The sequence below is a fragment of the Palaemon carinicauda genome, chromosome 44, assembly GCF_036898095.1.
Source record: "Palaemon carinicauda isolate YSFRI2023 chromosome 44, ASM3689809v2, whole genome shotgun sequence".
In the NCBI taxonomy this organism is placed as follows: Eukaryota; Metazoa; Arthropoda; class Malacostraca; order Decapoda; family Palaemonidae; genus Palaemon; species Palaemon carinicauda.
In genome coordinates, this window is record NC_090768.1 from 25,495,678 (window position 1) to 25,515,238 (window position 19,561).

Genomic DNA, 19,561 nt, shown 5'->3' on the forward strand with positions numbered 1-19,561 from the left:
ATCACAAGCACACGTGATTTTAATTATTGTAAATATCACCCACGAAATGCATTTAATACCGAATTCTATCTTGGGAAATACATATCCACTTTGGAATTCATTTTATGGTAACAGCTTCTGGCCGGGTGGTGATTCGAACCACCACCTGTACGGCTAGAAACTATGCTTGGCAGGGACCCTACCGAATCAGCTATCTCTCTTGATAGCTGATTCGGTAGGGTCCCTGCCAAGCATAGTTTCTAGCCGTACAGGTGGTGGTTCGAATCACCACCCGGCCAGAAGCTGTTACCATAAAATGAATTCCAAAGTGGATATGTATTTCCCAAGATAGAATTCGGTATTAAATGCATTTCGTGGGTGATATTTACTATATATATATATATATATATATATATATATATATATACATATATATATATACATATATATATACATATATATATATATATATATATATATATATTAGTATAAACAACAAACGAAATCCCAATAGCCCCGAGTCCCATGTAACCACCATCTTGAATTTTCCAAAATGGTTGCCGGGAAAAAATATTTTCGTTAACATCTGAGTTTGTAACGAACGTAAAGTTTTTATTTTGACAGCTAAAATAAAATTTTCAAGGCCAATATATCAAATGTTCAATATTTGCTGATGTGTTGAGACTTGTTACAGCAATTCTTGTAAATATTAATTCCACAAGCCAAATTGGTCATTAGTCCAGACTAAGTATGAACCACAAGTACATGTTTATCTCGTGATGCAATTACTGTAGTAGGTCTATATTATGTATTTTTAACGGATTACTGCACCCTACATGTAAGTTGTGGGTGTCTGGATCATAACAAGAGCTTTATTCTCTTTTGCACAAGCTGCTGAAGAAGCTACTTGTTAAGATCAGCTGTCTGTCAACTGAAAGTATTGTATGCTATGACGGTCAGATCCTGAAAAGGAGGAGTTGGTGCAACATCCCCACACAGACATCTACCAGCATGTGCTGCATATAGTAGAAGAGAGGGCTAGTGTGCATAATGGCCACTATGTTGAGATCCTCTGACAACTGCATAGCTATCATCGTAGCTGCTATGCAAATGTAACTAACAAACACCAATACCAACATCGTTTCCAGAATTATGTCGTTTTGGTATTCTCCACAAAAATCTGACGATATTAAATGGTGAGCCTAACACACACACACACACACACACACACACACACACACACACACACACACACATATATATATATATATATAATATATATATATATATATATATATATATATATATATATATATATATATATAATCCATTCTACATCGGTTCGACATACGTCAGTTCCGAGTTCCGACTTTATGTCGCTCATATTTAAATATAAAATACAGAAATAAAATACCCGTTACGTCATTTTTCCCGAGCGTATGTGAGACTAGAGGGGCACACAATAGAGAGCATGCCTTCGCCACGTCAAACGGTCTTGTACTTCCAATGTATTTTCTTCAAAATTGAATGGATTTGTCCTTGGGTATTACACCAACATGTCCAGCAAGTTTCGTTGAATTTGGTTAAGTAGTTTTTGGAGTGTTGTTCACATAAAAAATTAAACTACCAAAATATCTGCCATTTGCTCAACTCTACTTTGATGTATTTTATCCAAATGTTACAGATTCATCCATGGGTCGTACCCAACATGACTACCAAGTTTGGATATAATCGGTACAGTGGGTTTTGTGTAAAGTTGTTCACAAATAAACAAACAAACAAAAATAAATAAACTAAGAAACAGACAAGGGTTAATACATACACTTCGCAAATCTTCGATTTTGGCGAAGGCAATAACGATGAGTTCTGTACTGTACATTATTAGAATACTTCATATGGAAGCTTGTTAATGAAGGTAACTGGATTTTATAACATAATGGCATGTTTGAAGTATTTTTTCTTGTTAAGTATGTGTATAGAAAACATAGAGGTCATTTTATAAGGCTAAAATCTGATCTATTTAAAAAATTCCCTTGTTTTATGAACCCAATTAGCAACGTAGGGAGGGTTATTACTGTATGTATGTATGTTCTTTATATATATATATATATATATATATATATATATATATATATATATATATATATATATACACACACACAGACACGTGTGTACATGTTGTTTTCGTCTGTGTGTGGAAACAAGGCTATAATTTATGATGAGATTGTTAAGATATATAGATATCCTGTAAGGATGCAAAGTGTAGATCTTATATGATTATGAGATAATCACGAGGTTACACTTCCTTAGGATTTAAAAGACACAATCAGCTGCCATCACGTTTCTGTTCAACAGAAACTATTTTATTGCAGAGAAAATACAAGAGCATCGAGACCACAATTTGTCATAAGGGAAGGAGCCGCTCCAAATGGAATCGAGCCTAAGATCAATGCCAACCAAATACTAATTTCCGAAGGGAGCGTGTAAGCTTCAAAAATAAGCCTCCTTTGAACAATTAGATATTGGAATCGGCATTATCAAAATTAATTCTCCTTTGATAGACGTGGGAAAGTCATTGGAAGGTCTTTCATAGGATGGTTTATTAACTCTATAGAATGAAATTCAGTTATCGGGTCTTCGTCTCTATTCAGTTCCAATGGATAATGAAATTTATTACTCTGTTCTTAACTAAATTTGATATATAATTCCAGAAACTACTTTCCTTACACTACTAAGTTTAGAAGTAAAACTGGAAATTGAAAGTCAAATATTTGAACTAGGTAAAAAAGTGGGAATTGATTCGACCAGGAGATGCAGCATATTCCAGGTAAAAGTAGAGAGCTAACCCCTTTATTGCTGTTCCACGGGGATTCTATATCGAGTGCAGCTGAGAAATCCCTACACGGCTTGATAGATGCACCACCTTGGCCGTTTCTTAGGAGAAGAAAATCTTAGCCAAATCCCTATATCCGTTGGCTGCGTCCAAATTTTGGGACTTATTATCTGACTTCTGGGTGTGCGAATATGAAGCATTGGAGTTATCCTGTAATCATTCTGCCCATCCTACACCATTATCTACTTAATGATTTTATTACCATTTATTCATAACCTTATATGTATTAGTTCATTAATTCGCATTACAATCTTCTAAGTTCAACAACTTTTTTTTAGTGGCTTCTAAAAGATATATTTATTTCTTTTTCAACGTCTCTTCGAGGATCTTTAAAAAATGTTCAGCCTCTAATTTTCCAAAGTTGTAACTTCTTTTTCGTTTAAGCTGTCCGTTACGCTTTCTTCATTATAGCTATTACTCTACTGTGTTTTCCGCTTTCTGCTCTTTTCATTTCATTTTAACGCATTTGCCAAGAACAGCAGCATCACATTCAAACATAACAGATACAGGAAGAAATATTTCTTACTCGCAATGATCTAAAATGCAATAAATAACACACAATATTCTTTCAATATTAAAGACTAGTGTTTCATCCTTCACAAATAAAAACATAGGCTTGAAAACTGTATATTAACTTTTAAAAGACCGATAAATATCGTTCATCATAAAAATAGCAATTCACACATACAAAAAGTCGCTTTTTACCAAAACAATCTTGCACCAACTAAATTATTTTACAATTACTTTTTCCCTCTCTCCCTGCCATATATATAAATTTAGCTAGATATTTCAAAACAGCTTAATTGGTTAGATGGGATATTCAGCTCACTTAGAATACTAAATCAATACACTCTGGTGAATAAATTCGGATACTTGTACAGTATATTAGATGAATATTTGCGACGTTTTCACCCGTTTTATCCCTGTTGTATATTGCATTTCTCTCAAATATTTCAATAATGTCAAATAAAGTTATCAATTCACTTGCTAAATGAACGTTTTGTTACACGGTATTGAGCATAATTATGCATTAATGATGAAATGTGCTTCTTATCGAATGGTTCAGAAAATCAGGATGTCAATTTATGAATTCCCAAGTATCGTTTCCCCACTGCAATCATCCAGAATGAAAATTCAATCCATTTTTATAAGGTCGGAGTAGTACTATTTCGATGAGTAGCACAAAGGGTGCAAATTTAGGAATAATTGGGACCATAATTTTCTTGTCATAATGACAATGTGATTTCCAAACTTTGCCCTTCCCTTTTATTAAGAATGGAAAATTATTCAATACTGAATATCAAATATTGAAGAGCTAACATCCCTTATTCGTAACGAATAAAATAATGAAAACACAAGTTTGTTTGTGATCCATAACATATTTAATTAGACTAATTTGCACAAACATTGATAAGATAATGGATGGATGTGGATGCTATTATAAGAACAAAATTTTATCTAAATGATTTTTGAAATGGTAGCAAGAGAAGGATATACAGTGACACTGGATATGTTTGGTAATTAAACATTACTAATGTCGTTAAGTAGAATCTATTCCATTATTTTCGTCGGTTATTTAGGGGAACACGTTTATATATAGTAATATAAAATTCCTATGAATATATTCATCTCTTTGATGGGTAACGATCGATAAAGTTAAAAACTACCGGTACTTCATTGAATGATCTTTGATAAATAGCATAATTCTAGATAACGAATCTATTAAATTTAGCTGTTATCAGCCAAAAAAATCCACAAACATTAAGCTGGCGGAAAATAAACTACAATCTACATCTAACGAGTTAATATGTAGCGGCTGCCCCTTTCCTGGCTTCGAGGGATGCTAGGGTTAATAGCCAGAAATTTGTTGACATTTTAATGCTTCCCAAAGGACATTTCTAATAGAAAATTGCCTTAGGGAATCCTTTCGCTTCCAAAACCTGATCAAATTTTAGAAGGACCTAATATAGATGGAGTTACCTGCGAGGGGTTATCTACTCTCTTAAAAACTATTTACTGTGAAATTCTTAACAACATTATTTTCATCATTAGGCTACACGTTTGCTAGAATCTACCCTATATAATCAGAAGCAAGTCTCTCTCTCTCTCTCTCTCTCTCTCTCTCTCTCTCTCTCTCTCTCTCTCTCTCTCTCTCTCTATATATATATATATATATATATATATATATATATATATATACTGTATATATATAATTTATGTGTGCATGTGTGCGTTTTCTTTCCAGTCACACTGAGCGGTAATGCCAGACTTATAACTACTTGGTTTCTCCCCGTTCCACAGGTAGGAGGAGAGTGAGTAGTCATACCATGGTGAGAGGGGGCAGGCTACCGTGATAGGTACACTAGAAAACCATAACTGTCATGTTGTAGTTAGAAGGGGAGGGGGTATGAAGGGTTGAATCTGTGCGTGTGGATATCTGTCGAAATATTTAGCCGTCAATTTTGGCGAGTCCCGTTAACTACTTGTAAATAAAAGTGTGTTGTTGACCAACCTACAGTACTGAGGTTGAATTCTGACACAAAACTTTTGTAAATCTTTTAGTGGTAATATTATTTGTTACTTTCTTCCATGTCCAAACAAAAATAAGAAGAAGAAGGCGGAATCGTGGTAATTAAAAGCAAGACCGAGTATGACTCATAAATAAAGAAATTGTTGCAGGTAAAAGAATATTTTTTTCTGTTGGAGCATCCTGTATTTCCAACTTGGGTTACAGCTTAACTGATAATAATAATAACAACAACAACAACAACAACAACAACAACAAAAACAACAACAACAACAATAATAATAATAATAATAATAATAATAATAATAATAATATAAAAACAAATCCATTCTAAAGGCACTTTTACATTTGGTTTTTATTCAAAAGTTTAGAAAATAACTGTTGTAGATCAGACTGAGGGGAATGGTTACTAAATGTACTTATTATGAGAAATTATTGCCATGAGTTGGACGAACAGTTATACCTATGTTACAGCATTCGGAGACCACAGACCAAAGAAAGGGAACAAATACCACTGCATGGACGCTTCTCCCCAAAACGTTCCTTTCCTATATCTCCCAAAACTTTTGAGAAACTTTAGCAAGACTCTATGCTCAAGTTTTTACGCGCTCCTGTCAAGAAACATTCAAACAAACAAATGATTATTATTATTATTATCATTATTAACTGCTAAGCTACAACCCTAATTTGAAAAGCAGGATGCTATAAGCCCAGGGGCCCCAACAAGGAAAATAGCCAAGTGAGGAAAGAAAATAAGGAAAAATAAAATATTTTAGGAACAGTACATTTATCTCCTATATAAACAGTAAAAATTTTAGCAAAACAAGAGGAAGAGAAATAAGATAGAATAGTGTGCCCGAGTGTACACTCAAGCAAGAGAACTCTAACCCAAGACAGTGGAAGACTACAGTACAGAGACTATGGCCCTACCAATTACTAGAGAACAATGGTTTGATTTTGGAGTGTCCTTCTCCTAGAAGAGCTGCTTACCATAGCTAAAGAGTTTCTCCTACCCTTACCAAGAGGAAAGTGGCCACTGAACAATTACAATGCAGTAACCCCTTGGGTGAAGAAGAATTGTTTGGTAATCTCAGTGTTGTCAAATGTATGAGGAGAGAGGAGAATATGCCAGACTATTCGATGTGTGTGTGTAGGCAAAGGGAAAATGAACCATAACCAAAGAGAAGGATCCAATGTAGTACTGTCTGGCCAGTCAAAGGACCCCATAGCTCTCAAGCGATAGTATCTCAACGGGTTGCTGGTCCACTGGCCAACATACTACCTACAATACAAGATTGATGAAAGAACAGTATAAATAATAATAATAATAATAATAATAAACCAAAAACAGATAACCAAAGCGTAACACAACTCTCACATTATAACAAAGAAGCAAGATGAAAACTCCCGGTAGTCACACCCCTTGCAGGTCCGACCTCATTGGCCTCGGTAATGAACCGTGTAATCTACTCTGGACCGTAACACGGTCGCGCCATTACACCCACCCAGCCGTGTACTTTTTGATCTAACGCGGATACTCTTAAGGCTAATACGCAAATGCATAAACACCCAAAATCCTGAAGGCAGTCGAGAAAGGGCTAGATTACTACTCCTGGAGGCGTTTTCATAATTGAAATTTCCGGATCCACTCTCTATGTCATTGTGTTAACTCGACCACATTGTCTGGTTGTCTTTTTAATTTCTTCATACAATCTAGTTAGGAAGCATTTGAAAGTAAAAAAATACTTGTTTCTAGTCCATGTGTCCAAGAGTCTCATTTAATAAATAGTATGATGAAAACAAAAATGGAAACAGATTTTGTTTGGCAAAAATATACCTATATACTACAAATTTTACAAAATTGAAGACATACAGTTACCTCGTGTGAGTCTGCTACCAACTAATATAAAAAGAATACAGCTGCATGAATTATAGGTACAGAATTTTCCGAAGCAGAGGAAGAAGCGAAGCAAAAAATAATAATACGAATCGGTAAAAGAGGATACATAAAAACTTGGTGGATAAATGTCGAAATCAAGAGTTCCGACAAGAAGGGGCATCAAGACCAGATGTGGTGGTACATAAAACATAAAGGCGTTTTTGGCTGTTTTGTGTGAAGGTGGGCTAAGCCACCTCTGTAGTAGAGACAGATCTAGTAGCTCACGGCAACCCAGAAATAATAAATAAACACACAGCATCATTTCCTGTATTTAAACACGAAGATGCCACACAAGGAGCCACGGGAAGCGTAGCAGACTTGAGAAATAAAAGACAATGTGTCTGGCAAGATGCTTTTCCCTTAGACTTTCAAAACGTTATATTCTAATTTCTATCCGGAGTTCTTTTGGTGGCGATACAAGAGAATTCATTAGCTGCCTGCTCAGAGGAAGATGCGAAAAGAGATTTAGAAAAGAATTAAAAGCATCTTACCTTGCGACCTTGCCTTCGACTGTAATCTTCCTTCCATGTGCACATAGCTAAGACGAATGTCTGATGTCGCAACCTGGAATAAAAGGATAAGTCTCTTTAGATGACCTGAAAAATGTAAATACGAAATTATGGCAACATATTACGGCATTTAACAAAAATAACTGCTGGAATCTCTGCACAGTAAATTTACTAAACAATTAAACAAGAGATTTTCACATTATCAAGAGAGGACATTAAATCTTTTTTCTGGACAAGGGCCGTTCATGTTCATATACGAGAGATAAAAGAACGACTGCGTGGACAAAGTCAAAGGAAGCTCAAAATCTCCATGAAGATCAAAAGAATATAAAGATGAAATGAAAATTCTACAAAAGATAAATGATGAATATTCAAGTGCAGAAGCAAAACAAAAAGTCCATTAAAATATCGAGTTAATTTGTAATTAACAGGACCATCATAAAATCTATGCTCGAATCTAATTAAATCTTTGTAGAAACATATAAGTTTGAATATACATACAGACTGTACATACAAATGCAAATGCCTTAATGTTTCGTTCTGAGCTGTCATGCAATTTTAAAGAGAATTTTAGTTGGGAAATGAAAATGGAAGAAGATAAAGCTTACATTTAGCGTAGACGATATTTACATTCATAATTAATAGTCATAAATAATATTCAAATAAAAGTAGTTTGTGTAAGAAAATTGAAACGAAACCGTGAAACATAGTATATAAATATAAATAATTTAAACACGTAAAACCCTATCAAATACAGCACTCTTAACAAAATAAATGGTCAAAACTATATAAATTTAATTTCAGAATAGGCTACTATTTTTTGTAGGCAAATATGTCAAAACAGCAACGATATTACAGGGAAAAAGGTAAACTTGAAAATTTAAGAATAATAGAAAACAGCATAGATGCAAACAACTTATAAACTCGAGAGAGAGAGAGCCTTACCTTATTGCCTTATTAAGGTAAGGCTCTCTCTCTCTCGAGTTTATAAGTTGTTTGCATCTATGCTGTTTTCTATTATTCTTAAATTTTCAGAGAGAGAGAGAGAGAGAGAGAGAGAGAGAGAGAGAGAGAGAGAGAGAGAGAGAGAGAGAGAGAGACTAATCAAACTAATGATTAATGGTAACTTCTAACTTAACAAATATATGTAAATGCTATACTCTGCTTTATGTACAATAATTCGTACATTTTGATTGATATCAAAATTGAGGCAATATCTGTCAATCACTCACGACGAACGTGTTTCCGGAAACCTTCGGTCAGTTACAAATGTCTACTTATTATTTTTTGCTTATTCTTCTCGCCAACATTTACAATTAATGCCTTAACTGGCAAGGAGAAAAATGGTTTATCGTCAACTCGTTAATCTGAATCATGCAGCTAACCTCATTGCTCTGCATTTGCGTCGACGATGACCTGATCTTTTAACTATCTAATCCAATTGTCTTTTCATGTCATGCACCGTCGCCTACCCAGACATTTTTTTTCAACACTTCGTTGAATCGTGAAATTTTCGAGAGAGAGAGAGAGAGAGAGAGAGAGAGAGAGAGAGAGAGAGAGAGAGAGAGAGAGAGAGAGAGAGAGAGAGAGAGAGATTTTCTGAACTTAAACGTATATATGTAATCCCTCTAAAGGACAATTTAACTTAAAATATTTTTATAGATCAGGGGTTTGGCGATCGGAAATTCTTTGATTCCTGTATTAAACAACTCTGAGTAAAATCGGAATATAACTAGATAAGATGACAAAAGAAAAAATAAATAAAAATAAAAACGCAATAAAATTCACAAAAATCTGAAATATGGACCGCCATCAGCAAGTGCTTGTGTTTATTCAGGCACTCTCCACGAAGAATATACAATATATATATATATATATATATATATATAAATATATATATATATATATGTATAAATATATATATAGATAGATAGATATACATATATAAATATATATATATATATATATATATATATATATATCTACATATTATATATATATAGATATATACATATATATATATATATATATATATATATATATATATATATATATATATATATATCTACATATTATATATATATAGATATATACATATATATATATATATATATATATATATATCTACATATTATATATATATATATATATATATATATATATATATATATGCATATATATACACACATATATATGTATATACTGTATATTCATATATATATATATATATATATATATATATATATACATATATATATACAGTATATTTATATATATATAATACCCATAATGATGATAGTTGAAAATCTTTTATAAAAAAATCACTGTTTATTAGGTCTCTTCATTACAAATAATGTGAGGGCAAGCCGTGAGGTTGTAACTGAAAGGCGAGGTGAATACAACGAACTTTATTTCAAAGGACAGCGAGCTTATATGCAAGAGTTTCAGAGCAAGAAGGTCAAAAAACTCTTAACACAACAATTCACAAAAAGACAGGCTCAAACAGGTTCTGTTAACAGATTGGTGTAGAGCAAGGTATACAATAAAACAGAAAATACCATTACAGTGTACGAACGTGTGTGAAACACGTGCGGTACATAGCTCCCTACCTAAAAAAAGACATACATGTGAAATGGAGTGCCCTGCTCTTGAGAGGCGTACTGTAGGCGGGACATCTTGCAGGAGACAAACAGGTTTTAGGAGATCAATGGAGACCAAGTCATCTTTGCCATAAATATTGATTAAAAATGCCTTCGGGTTGCAAAGGATCATGAGGAAAGGGCCTGTGTAAGGGGGTGTTAGTGGTGACTTGCTAGTGTTATTGTGCTAGAAAACGTGTGTTGCTGAGTGCAAATCTGTGGGTATGTGTTTCTTACCTGGGGCTTCTAAGTCTGGTGGCAAGGGCTAAATTTTCCCACAATGTGACGTAGGCGCTGGAAATTGTTGGAGGAGGTTGCAGACGGAAAAAATTTGGCAAGGACGACCAACGGGGTGCCATACACCATTTCAGCTGTTACGACATACAGGGCATCTTTAGGACTGGTCCTTAGTCACAGGAGGACCCAGGGAAACTGGGTACACCAGTTGGAGTCCTTGCAGCGGGAAATCATAGCTGCTTTGATGGTGCAATGAATACGTTCAATCATTCTGTTGGCAGCAGCGTTATAGACGGTTTCTGATGTAGCGTGATTCCCAGGAGATTCGCTAATGATGTCCACAAGTGAGAAATGAAAGTGGTACCCCTGTCAGAAGTAATATGCTCAGTTTCCATGGGAATAGCTTCAAACCAACAAGTGTAGCAGTCAATGATGGTAAACAGGTAACGATGTTCCTGTGATGTGGGCAAGGGACCTGCTATGTTGATGTGAATGTGGGCAAAACGACACTGAGGTTGAAGAAAGGGGCCCACTCCTGAATCCATGTGTTGATGTACTTTTGAAGTTTGGCATGAAGTACAGGCGCGGACACAATCCTTAGCATCCTTAGAAACGTCGAGCCAAATGAGCTTCGTCTTCAGTAGCTGTGCAATAGATCAGTGTGAGAGATGCGAGAGGACAAGATTGAAATGAAATATCTGTCGGTGCATGGAAGCAGGTATCCATGGTCATGTTCCACCAGTACTGATGTCACGGAGAAGGATGGTGTTGGAGTATTCGAGTGCGACGTCTTCCAAGTGGAGGGATGTGTAGTATGTCCTAAATACTTGGTACGCTAAATCTTTTCGTTGAGCTTCTGCCAAAGCGCTGTAATCCAATCACATAGTGTGGTGGCCAATGTGTTTCTTGGCAGGGCATCAGTAACGGTCAACGGTATAGGCATCGGCAAGGTATGTTTTGAGGTCGTTGTACGCTATTGGGGAGTCCCCTTGCTCGCAAATCTAATCGAAGACTTCCGGGAAAGTGTCCTCGGGGATTGCCTTGAGAACATAATCTGTTTTGGTGCTTGAGTAAGTCACGCCGTTGATGCAAAATTGGACGTGTGTGAGATGAAACCAGGCAAATGCTTCTGTACTGGAGAAGTGCAGAAGTTTCATGGCAGTACCATTGATATGAGAGTCAGGGTTGGAGGGTGGCTTCATCAAACAGTAGGTGACGGCAGTGAAGGGGAAGGCGGGAGAGAGGTGGTCATTCTGATGGTCACAAACGCGACAGTGAGTCGTGAGATTGTATCTGAGAGGCCAGGTGATTGCAACTAACTTTATTTCGACAGATAACGAGCTCATATACAAGAGTTTCAAAGCAAGGTCACAAAAATTCAAGCATAACAAGTCATGAAATGACAGGTTTACACAGGTTCTGTTAACAGTAAGGTGTAGAGCAAGTTATAGAATAAAAAAATACCTTTACAGTCAACAAGAGAGTGTGAAACGCGTGCGGTACATTAATAGTGACTATTCTAAATTGGTGTACTCTGTAACAGTATCCGCTAAGGTTATAACTTATTTTTACTGCCCATCAATAGAAGTAATCAAGTAGCCATTCTCATTATTTTCCATTCAAGACCAAGCTACTATAATATGCACATACACACGGAATGAACACATAATTAATCTCACTATGCGGCGCCGAGAGATTTTTGTATAGAAACAAATTCGAACAAATGAGAGAGAGAGAGAGAGAGAGAGAGAGAGAGAGAGAGAGAGAGAGAGAGAGAGAGAGAGAGAATTTCTTTTTTATTTTGTGGCATTCAAAATCATGGGTTCATACTTCATATCTATATTTTAAATATGGATAGTTAATTTTGTTATTAAACCCACATTTACTATACATTACTTCGGTTCTGATTATCTTTAAAATTTCAACTCATTTCATACCTTGTATATTTTTCCACTTCTGTATCTCAATAAGCTGACACCTGCGAGCTGAAGAGCGATGCACCAAAGCAACTGCTAAAGCTATTCGTCTGGGACCTAAAATATTCCTATGTAAAATTACTTTCATCTACCAGAGGTAATACGAACTGTGAAATCGAGAAGCAAATCCAAAGATATGAGAGTATTTCAATACACGACAAAATACTCCGAGTTGGTTTCGTCGTAAATCTGTCGAAAAGGTTTAAAGACGCAAAAGATACACATCACTTTTGGGGAAACTAATAAGCGAGAGTGCGAAATTCACCTCCAGCTCTCGGTGCTGAAAAGGAGTGGGATCCCGGGGCTTTTCTGAGAGGGATATATTATTGGCGCTGTAGGAACTCGAGGTTTCATCCGGAACAGGAAAGATTTCTGCGAGAAACTGATTGGTACTTGGCTTCACCTGCATTTCCATTTTCATTAGCTTATACTTTTTCGCGATATCTCGTTTCCAGTATGATATTCTCCCCAGTTTAGCATTACTTTACTTAGCTATAAATCGTATAGATACATTTTTTATTATTTTTCGTCAATGTCGTCAATTTACATTTAGCAACGTAATTCTTAAAAGTTTTTTTTTTTATTCGTTTATTTTCTTTCTTTTTTTAAGTGAATATGCTAATAAACCGCCGTGGGGACAATTTAGTAGTACATAAGTGAATAATAAGTCATAGATTCAAACTCGGACTAATGGAACAGCAGCAACAAGGGTGAATATAAGTACTGCATTATTTCTGTGACCAGTAACTCTTGTGACTGACCTACAGCCGAATATAATGAGAACTGCATGAAAAAAAAATGCTAATGATAATTAAAAGGCAATGACTAATACTACAACCAAAACAAATTCCGTCTTCGTTTCAGCACCTTATGATATGGCCTCTTCTTCCCGCTGCCGGTCATTTTAAATGCATCCTAGACAGTTAACGGCAGGAGTAAGGAGCGATCCACGGCGTCGTACTGGGTTTATGGCATTTGTAAATGAATTTCTGAATATAGTATAACGGCGTGATTCAAAGCTGCTGTTATTCAGAGCCATTAACCAGAAGGAATTGTGTTCTCAGCTAACACTCAACTGGCGGGTAATGACTCTCAGTTAATGCTGAAGTCAGCCACTGAGACACATTACCTAATGCCGAAGGTTATGGGCCAGGCATACACGGACTGGAGTTCGCAGAAGAGATTTGCTGGGGCGGAAAATATGATTGAAAGGTGCAAAGGTGGAAGAAAAAATCGTAATTGAATAAAAGCTAAGAGCTATTATATAGTCCCAATAGGTTTTATATATCATGAGAAGAATTTATATATATATATATATATATATATATATATATATATATATATATATATATATATATATATATATATATATAATTCGTCATTTCTTTGTCTGTTAATATCCAGGAGAGAGAGAGAGAGAGAGAGAGAGAGAGAGAGAGAGAGAGAGAGAGAGAGAGAGAGAGAGAGAGAGAGAGATTCGTCATTTCTTTGTCCGTTAATATCAGGAAGAGAGAGAGAGAGAGAGAGAGAGAGAGAGAGAGAGAGAGGAGAGAGAGAGAGATTTGACATTTCTTTGTCCATTAATATCCGGAAGAGAGAGAGAGAGAGAGAGAGAGAGAGAGAGAGAGAGAGAGAGAGAGAGAGAGAGAGAGAGATATGGCAGCAAGTGCGTTTCATAAAAATAAAATCGGAAGAATGAAGACACCAACACTGCAATCGTCAAAACATCTTGATCTCTCATCCTGAAACTAGGAGGCCATTTTTGGAATAGATATTGCTGGTAGAAGACGCATTGCAATTTCTTCAAGTCTGTAATTGATTTTTTTTTTATTGGTTATAGTTTGTAGAGGTAATTTCGAAGATAAAGTCAATGATTATAAACAAAGGCGACCTTAAAATTATTATTCTCTACTTAGAAATTGCATCGTTTTCCTTTCTCTTTCCCTCGAGATACCATGATAGGGGATTCTTTAATTTCAAAAAAAAAAAAAAAATAATCCTCTAAAAGAAAACAATGACGTAATTTCGATGGAATAAGGTGATTCGTGAACATGGAAGCAGGACAATTCTAAAGTTTAAAGCGGAAGAAGAAGCAGTAAAAAGGGTTTTCCAGAACAGTAATAATACTTGAGAGTATCTTTTGAAGGTCTTCCGAATGGTTTCTTTCTCCGTAGGATGAGTGATACCTTGCCGAGGCCCTCACGTTTTTTAAGGCATAAGAGTGTTATGACGAAGACAATAATTCACGTTAATTCTTGTTCTTCTCTTTCTCTCTCAACACAAACTGTTACTCGGACTAACCGGCTAATACAATGGTACCGAGCTGGCCTTGCCTTCACATGGACGATAGATCTAGTTCCGCATTGACCCCAAGAATCTAAGCTGTTTACTGGGGAGTTTACTGCTGGGGGTGGACATCACTGGTTGACGTTATGGTGTGAAACATCTTCAGATGAAATTGGAACTGAATCCTGACAACTTTAAACTTAAACAATAAGGTGCCTAATATACTGCTTAGATGAAAAAAAATCTCAGGAATGTACCTATCTGTTCCCCCTCAAAGAGAGAGAGAGAGAGAGAGAGAGAGAGAGAGAGAGAGAGAGAGAGAGAGAGAGAGAGAGAGAGAGAGAGAGAGAGAGAGTTACTAATAAGAAAAGCTCCTAAAAGTATTTTAACGTAAAATATAAAGCGCCTTCACAAGAAATAATTCGCTTGATAAAGCAAATTGGCGACCTTGTAAAATGTTTCCGACGTTAAAGTATAGTCCTGATTAAGATAATTTTTCTAAGTTTCAAAACATAAAAAGGATTTTTTTTTCCTTCAGAGGACACAAGAAATAGCAGATGCACGCATAGAATAAAAGACAAGATCATCAAAAACACAATTATTAATCTTTTGAATGTATATGTTCAATTTGTATTAACAAAGGGCTTTTTAACAGGTAAACAAAACTCACAAGATTTCACACACCTGATTTCCTACCACCAAACCACATAATTAAGTAGAGGAGCCCTCAGTAGAGCGCAGACCTCTGCCGCGGCAGCTTATTTTTTTTATCTTTTGCTCGACCTTAACCTTGATCTTTGACCTTATCATGTATTAATGCGAGTGGATTTTCATACACTCAAATATGAACCAACTTTAAAGTCTCTGTGACAACGATATCCAAACTTATGGCTGATTACGTGAATTCGACATTTTGCTTGACTGAGACTTTGACCTTCCAAATTTAATCATTTTCAGCTTTTTACATAAAAGTTAGTCAGTGCAAGTTTTATTACTCAACGATTAAGATTGTGACCAGGAAGCTGTTCATAAACAAACACACGGACACACACCCAGGGGATAAAACATAACGTCCTTCCAACTTCGTTGGCAGAGGTAATAAGCTCAGTTTCCCCGAGCATAATGTTTTAGAAAGGGTTGAAATTAAACAGACACAACCATACACACACATTATATATATATATATATATATATATATATATATATATATATATATATATATATAATGTACATATATATATAATACATATATATATATAATACATACATACATATATATATATATATATATATATATATATATATATATATATATATATACATATATATATATACATGTGAAAATTTTTTTTAAAAGGAAATATTTGTTGAAATGTTAAATACTGTATATTGTTTTGAGAAAGAGAGAAAAATCTATATTGTTTTGAGAAAGAGAGAAAAATTTATATTGTTTTGAGAACGAGAGAAAAAGACTGTTGTTGTAACAACTATCTTTATGATCTGCTGGAGCACCTGACAGTTCGTTTACTCTCCTCCTTATCCAGGCCTTTGGTATTTGTGTTTGTAAAAGCTTTTCCTTTCAGCACCACCACTGAGCCTACTTGATAACTTTCTTTTGATTAGATTTATTTGAGGCAACAAAAAAAGGATGGTTTATTTCCGTGGATCCCAACTATTCTTTTGTGTTTGTTTTCATTAAAATGTGTTTCTTTTTCTTCTCCTTTAAAGCTGAGTGCCATTCGCTTGCCACATTAAAATGCAGGTCAACACATCAATGGGCAGATTCATTTAAACTATACTTAATTTTTTTCAATGAGGCACATTTGCACCGACTCGCAGCGGTGCTCTTTTAGCTCGAAAAAAGTATCCTGCTACCTGATTGGTTAGAATTATCTTGTCCAACCAATCAGCGAGCAAAAAACGTTTCCGAGCTACAAGGGAACCCCTGCAAGTCGGTGTAAATCTGCTTCGCTAAAAAGAATTGACTATAGGTCCAGCGTTTTAATTTTTAAAAGTTGTTTTGCATAGTCAGTGGTTCAGCCTACACATTTTGAGGCTATGGTGAAATTCTTTCTATTTAATTGTTTTTGTATTGCTTGCAACTTCAAACATTTGACGTAGATTTTCCCTTTTCGTAACATCATGAGTATTTTCCAAAGCGTTTGTTCTTTTCGAGGCAATATTACCACCACGCTCCAATACTTTTCCCCGTCCATTTCATCGACAAAACTGAACTTGTAATATCTTTATGCCACGAATATTTCGAAAAGAAAAACAAGGAAACACCCAGAGCGAGTCTCTCGTCTGAAAATTATATGTCTCTGCGTAAATGTATTCTTTCGGGAGACATCCGTCGAGGGGAAAGCTGTTGCACGTTCATTGCTTTCTCAAACAGAAGCATTGCGTCTCCTACTTTGTGCTCGAGTTATTGCTTCGCCCTTTGTCAATGGTCTCTTCAGAAAAAACGTAAAGAAATACCATGGAGGGAAAGGGAGCGGAATTTTAAAGACAAAATAACCCCACGTTTGGAATACACACACGTACACACCAAAAATAATTTTTTTTTTTTTCATTTAATATGAATACAGTTACTTTTGAAGCACATTGAAAATGGTTCACTTCCCTTTTAAGATTCTAGCAAGAAGCTTTTAATTTAATTTAATTTGCTAACATATTACTTTGGCTTAAGTGCAACTTCGTATGCAGTAACCCACGCCTATTGAGGGGGAGTGAACTATTTATTTTGAAGTGGCCATGACTTCTTTCGCGGGAGAGGGGGCTGAAATCTATCTTGACACATTATATTGACTAATATTATAGTGTTAATCTATTATCACTTGGTACCTGGCTTGTAATCACAAAGAAAGTGCTGCAATATTCGCATGAATTGTAGACTAGGAAGATTTTATTCCATTTCTTCACCTAAAATACTTCAATTTTCATACTTTAATTATTGTTCCTTGTCAGATTTTTTGGGGGTAAACTAGAAAAATAGAGCACATTTTCTTAGTCAATTAAAAGTACGTCACTAAAGAGCCCCGTTTAAAGTAAGGAATTTGATATCTAGTAATTTAGCATGATGGAAAGTTTCAAAGCATCGTAACGTCCTTCTCCCGTTTGAAAAGAATTATGGAAAATCAAGAAGCTTAGGGGTCATTGTAGCAATGCTCCTTTTGACCTTACACCTCTACAAAGATTCTCAGCGAGTTCTTGGACCTCTAAGATGGTTTTCAGCGAGTTCTTGGACCTCTATGACGGTTTTCGGCGAGTTCTTGGACCTCTATGACGGTTTTCGGCGAGTTCTTGGACCTCTATGACGGTTTTCGGCGAGTTCTTGCACCTCTATGAAAGTTCCCTGCGATATCTTGCACCTCTATGAAAGTTCCCTGCGAGATCTTGCACCTCTATGAAAGTTCCCTGCGAGATCTTGCACCTCTATGAAAGTTCCCTGCGAGATCTTGCACCTCTATGAAAGTTCCCTGCGAGATCTTGCACCTCTATGAAAGTTCCCTGCGTGATCTTGCACCTCTATGAAAGTTCCCTGCGAGATCTTGCACCTCTATGAAAGTTCCCTGCGAGATCTTGCACCTCTATGAAAGTTCCCTGCGAGATCTTGCACCTCTATGAAAGTTCCCTGCGAGATCTTGCACCTCTATGAAAGTTCCCTGCGAGATCTTGCACCTCTATGAAAGTTCCCTGCGAGATCTTGCACCTCTATGAAAGTTCCCTGCGAGATCTTGCACCTCTATGACAGTTCCCTGCGTGATCTTGCACCTCTATGGCGGTTCACAGCTAGTTCTTGCACAGTCAAATGCAATAGTCCTGTCGTCTCCATTCCCCCTCTGTCACCCCCCATATCTATAGATTCCAGAATTTCAGGAGTAGAAAAATTTGGTTGTTAGGGGGGAGGACAACAGGCAGAAGCAGGATGCTAGGCGGGGGAAGGGGGGGAGGACACCAGGATGGGGGAAGTACTACTTGTTAGAGCTGTAAGCTGTGATGGCTGGGAAATCTCAAAAAAATATTTATGAACGTAAATTCAATAAAATTTCATGGTTCCTAATTACATCATTATAATAATGCTTTACTTACAATGATATTGTACTGTATATTTAATGCGATATTTGCTATACCGTTCTCGCGAACAACTTTTTTACAAAAAATTATCGATGTTTAGTTTGACATAGTATATTGTCTCGACTGAAAAATCTCTCTAAAACACAAGCTTGGAGTAGCTCTCTCTCTTCTCTCTCTCCTCTCTCTCTCTCTCTCTCTCTCTCTCTCTCTCTCTCTCTCTCTCTCTCTCTCTCTCTCTCTCCTCTCTCTCTCTCTCTCTCATATATATATATATATATATATATATATATATATATATATATATATATATACTGTATATATATAGTATATATATATATACTGTATATATATAAATATATATATATTATATATATATATATATATATATATATATATATATATATATATATATATATATATACTAGTGGGCGGTATTCATAAAGAAAAGGATATGCTTATACTTCCAAAGTATGAAGGAAATCCTTCTACTTGTATTCAT

At 35.6% G+C, this 19,561-nt stretch overlaps 1 protein-coding gene across 2 annotated transcripts in view; it reads right to left on the bottom strand.

The window, feature by feature from the left end:
- frc (fringe connection) overlaps window positions 1-7,901 on the bottom strand; it is a 292,532-nt gene extending 284,631 nt beyond the window's left edge. Inside the window, exon 1 of one of the 2 annotated variants that reach the window (XM_068366665.1) lies at window positions 7,830-7,848. Coding sequence is in view for 1 of the 2 variants with exons in the window: in XM_068366667.1 (XP_068222768.1) it covers window positions 7,830-7,874 (45 nt within the window). In the remaining variant the exon portion in view is untranslated. Of the gene's footprint in view, window positions 1-7,829 lie in introns of both variants that reach the window. The other variant, XM_068366667.1, reaches the window with a different exon arrangement.
- Window positions 7,902-19,561: the final 11,660 nt, after the last annotated feature.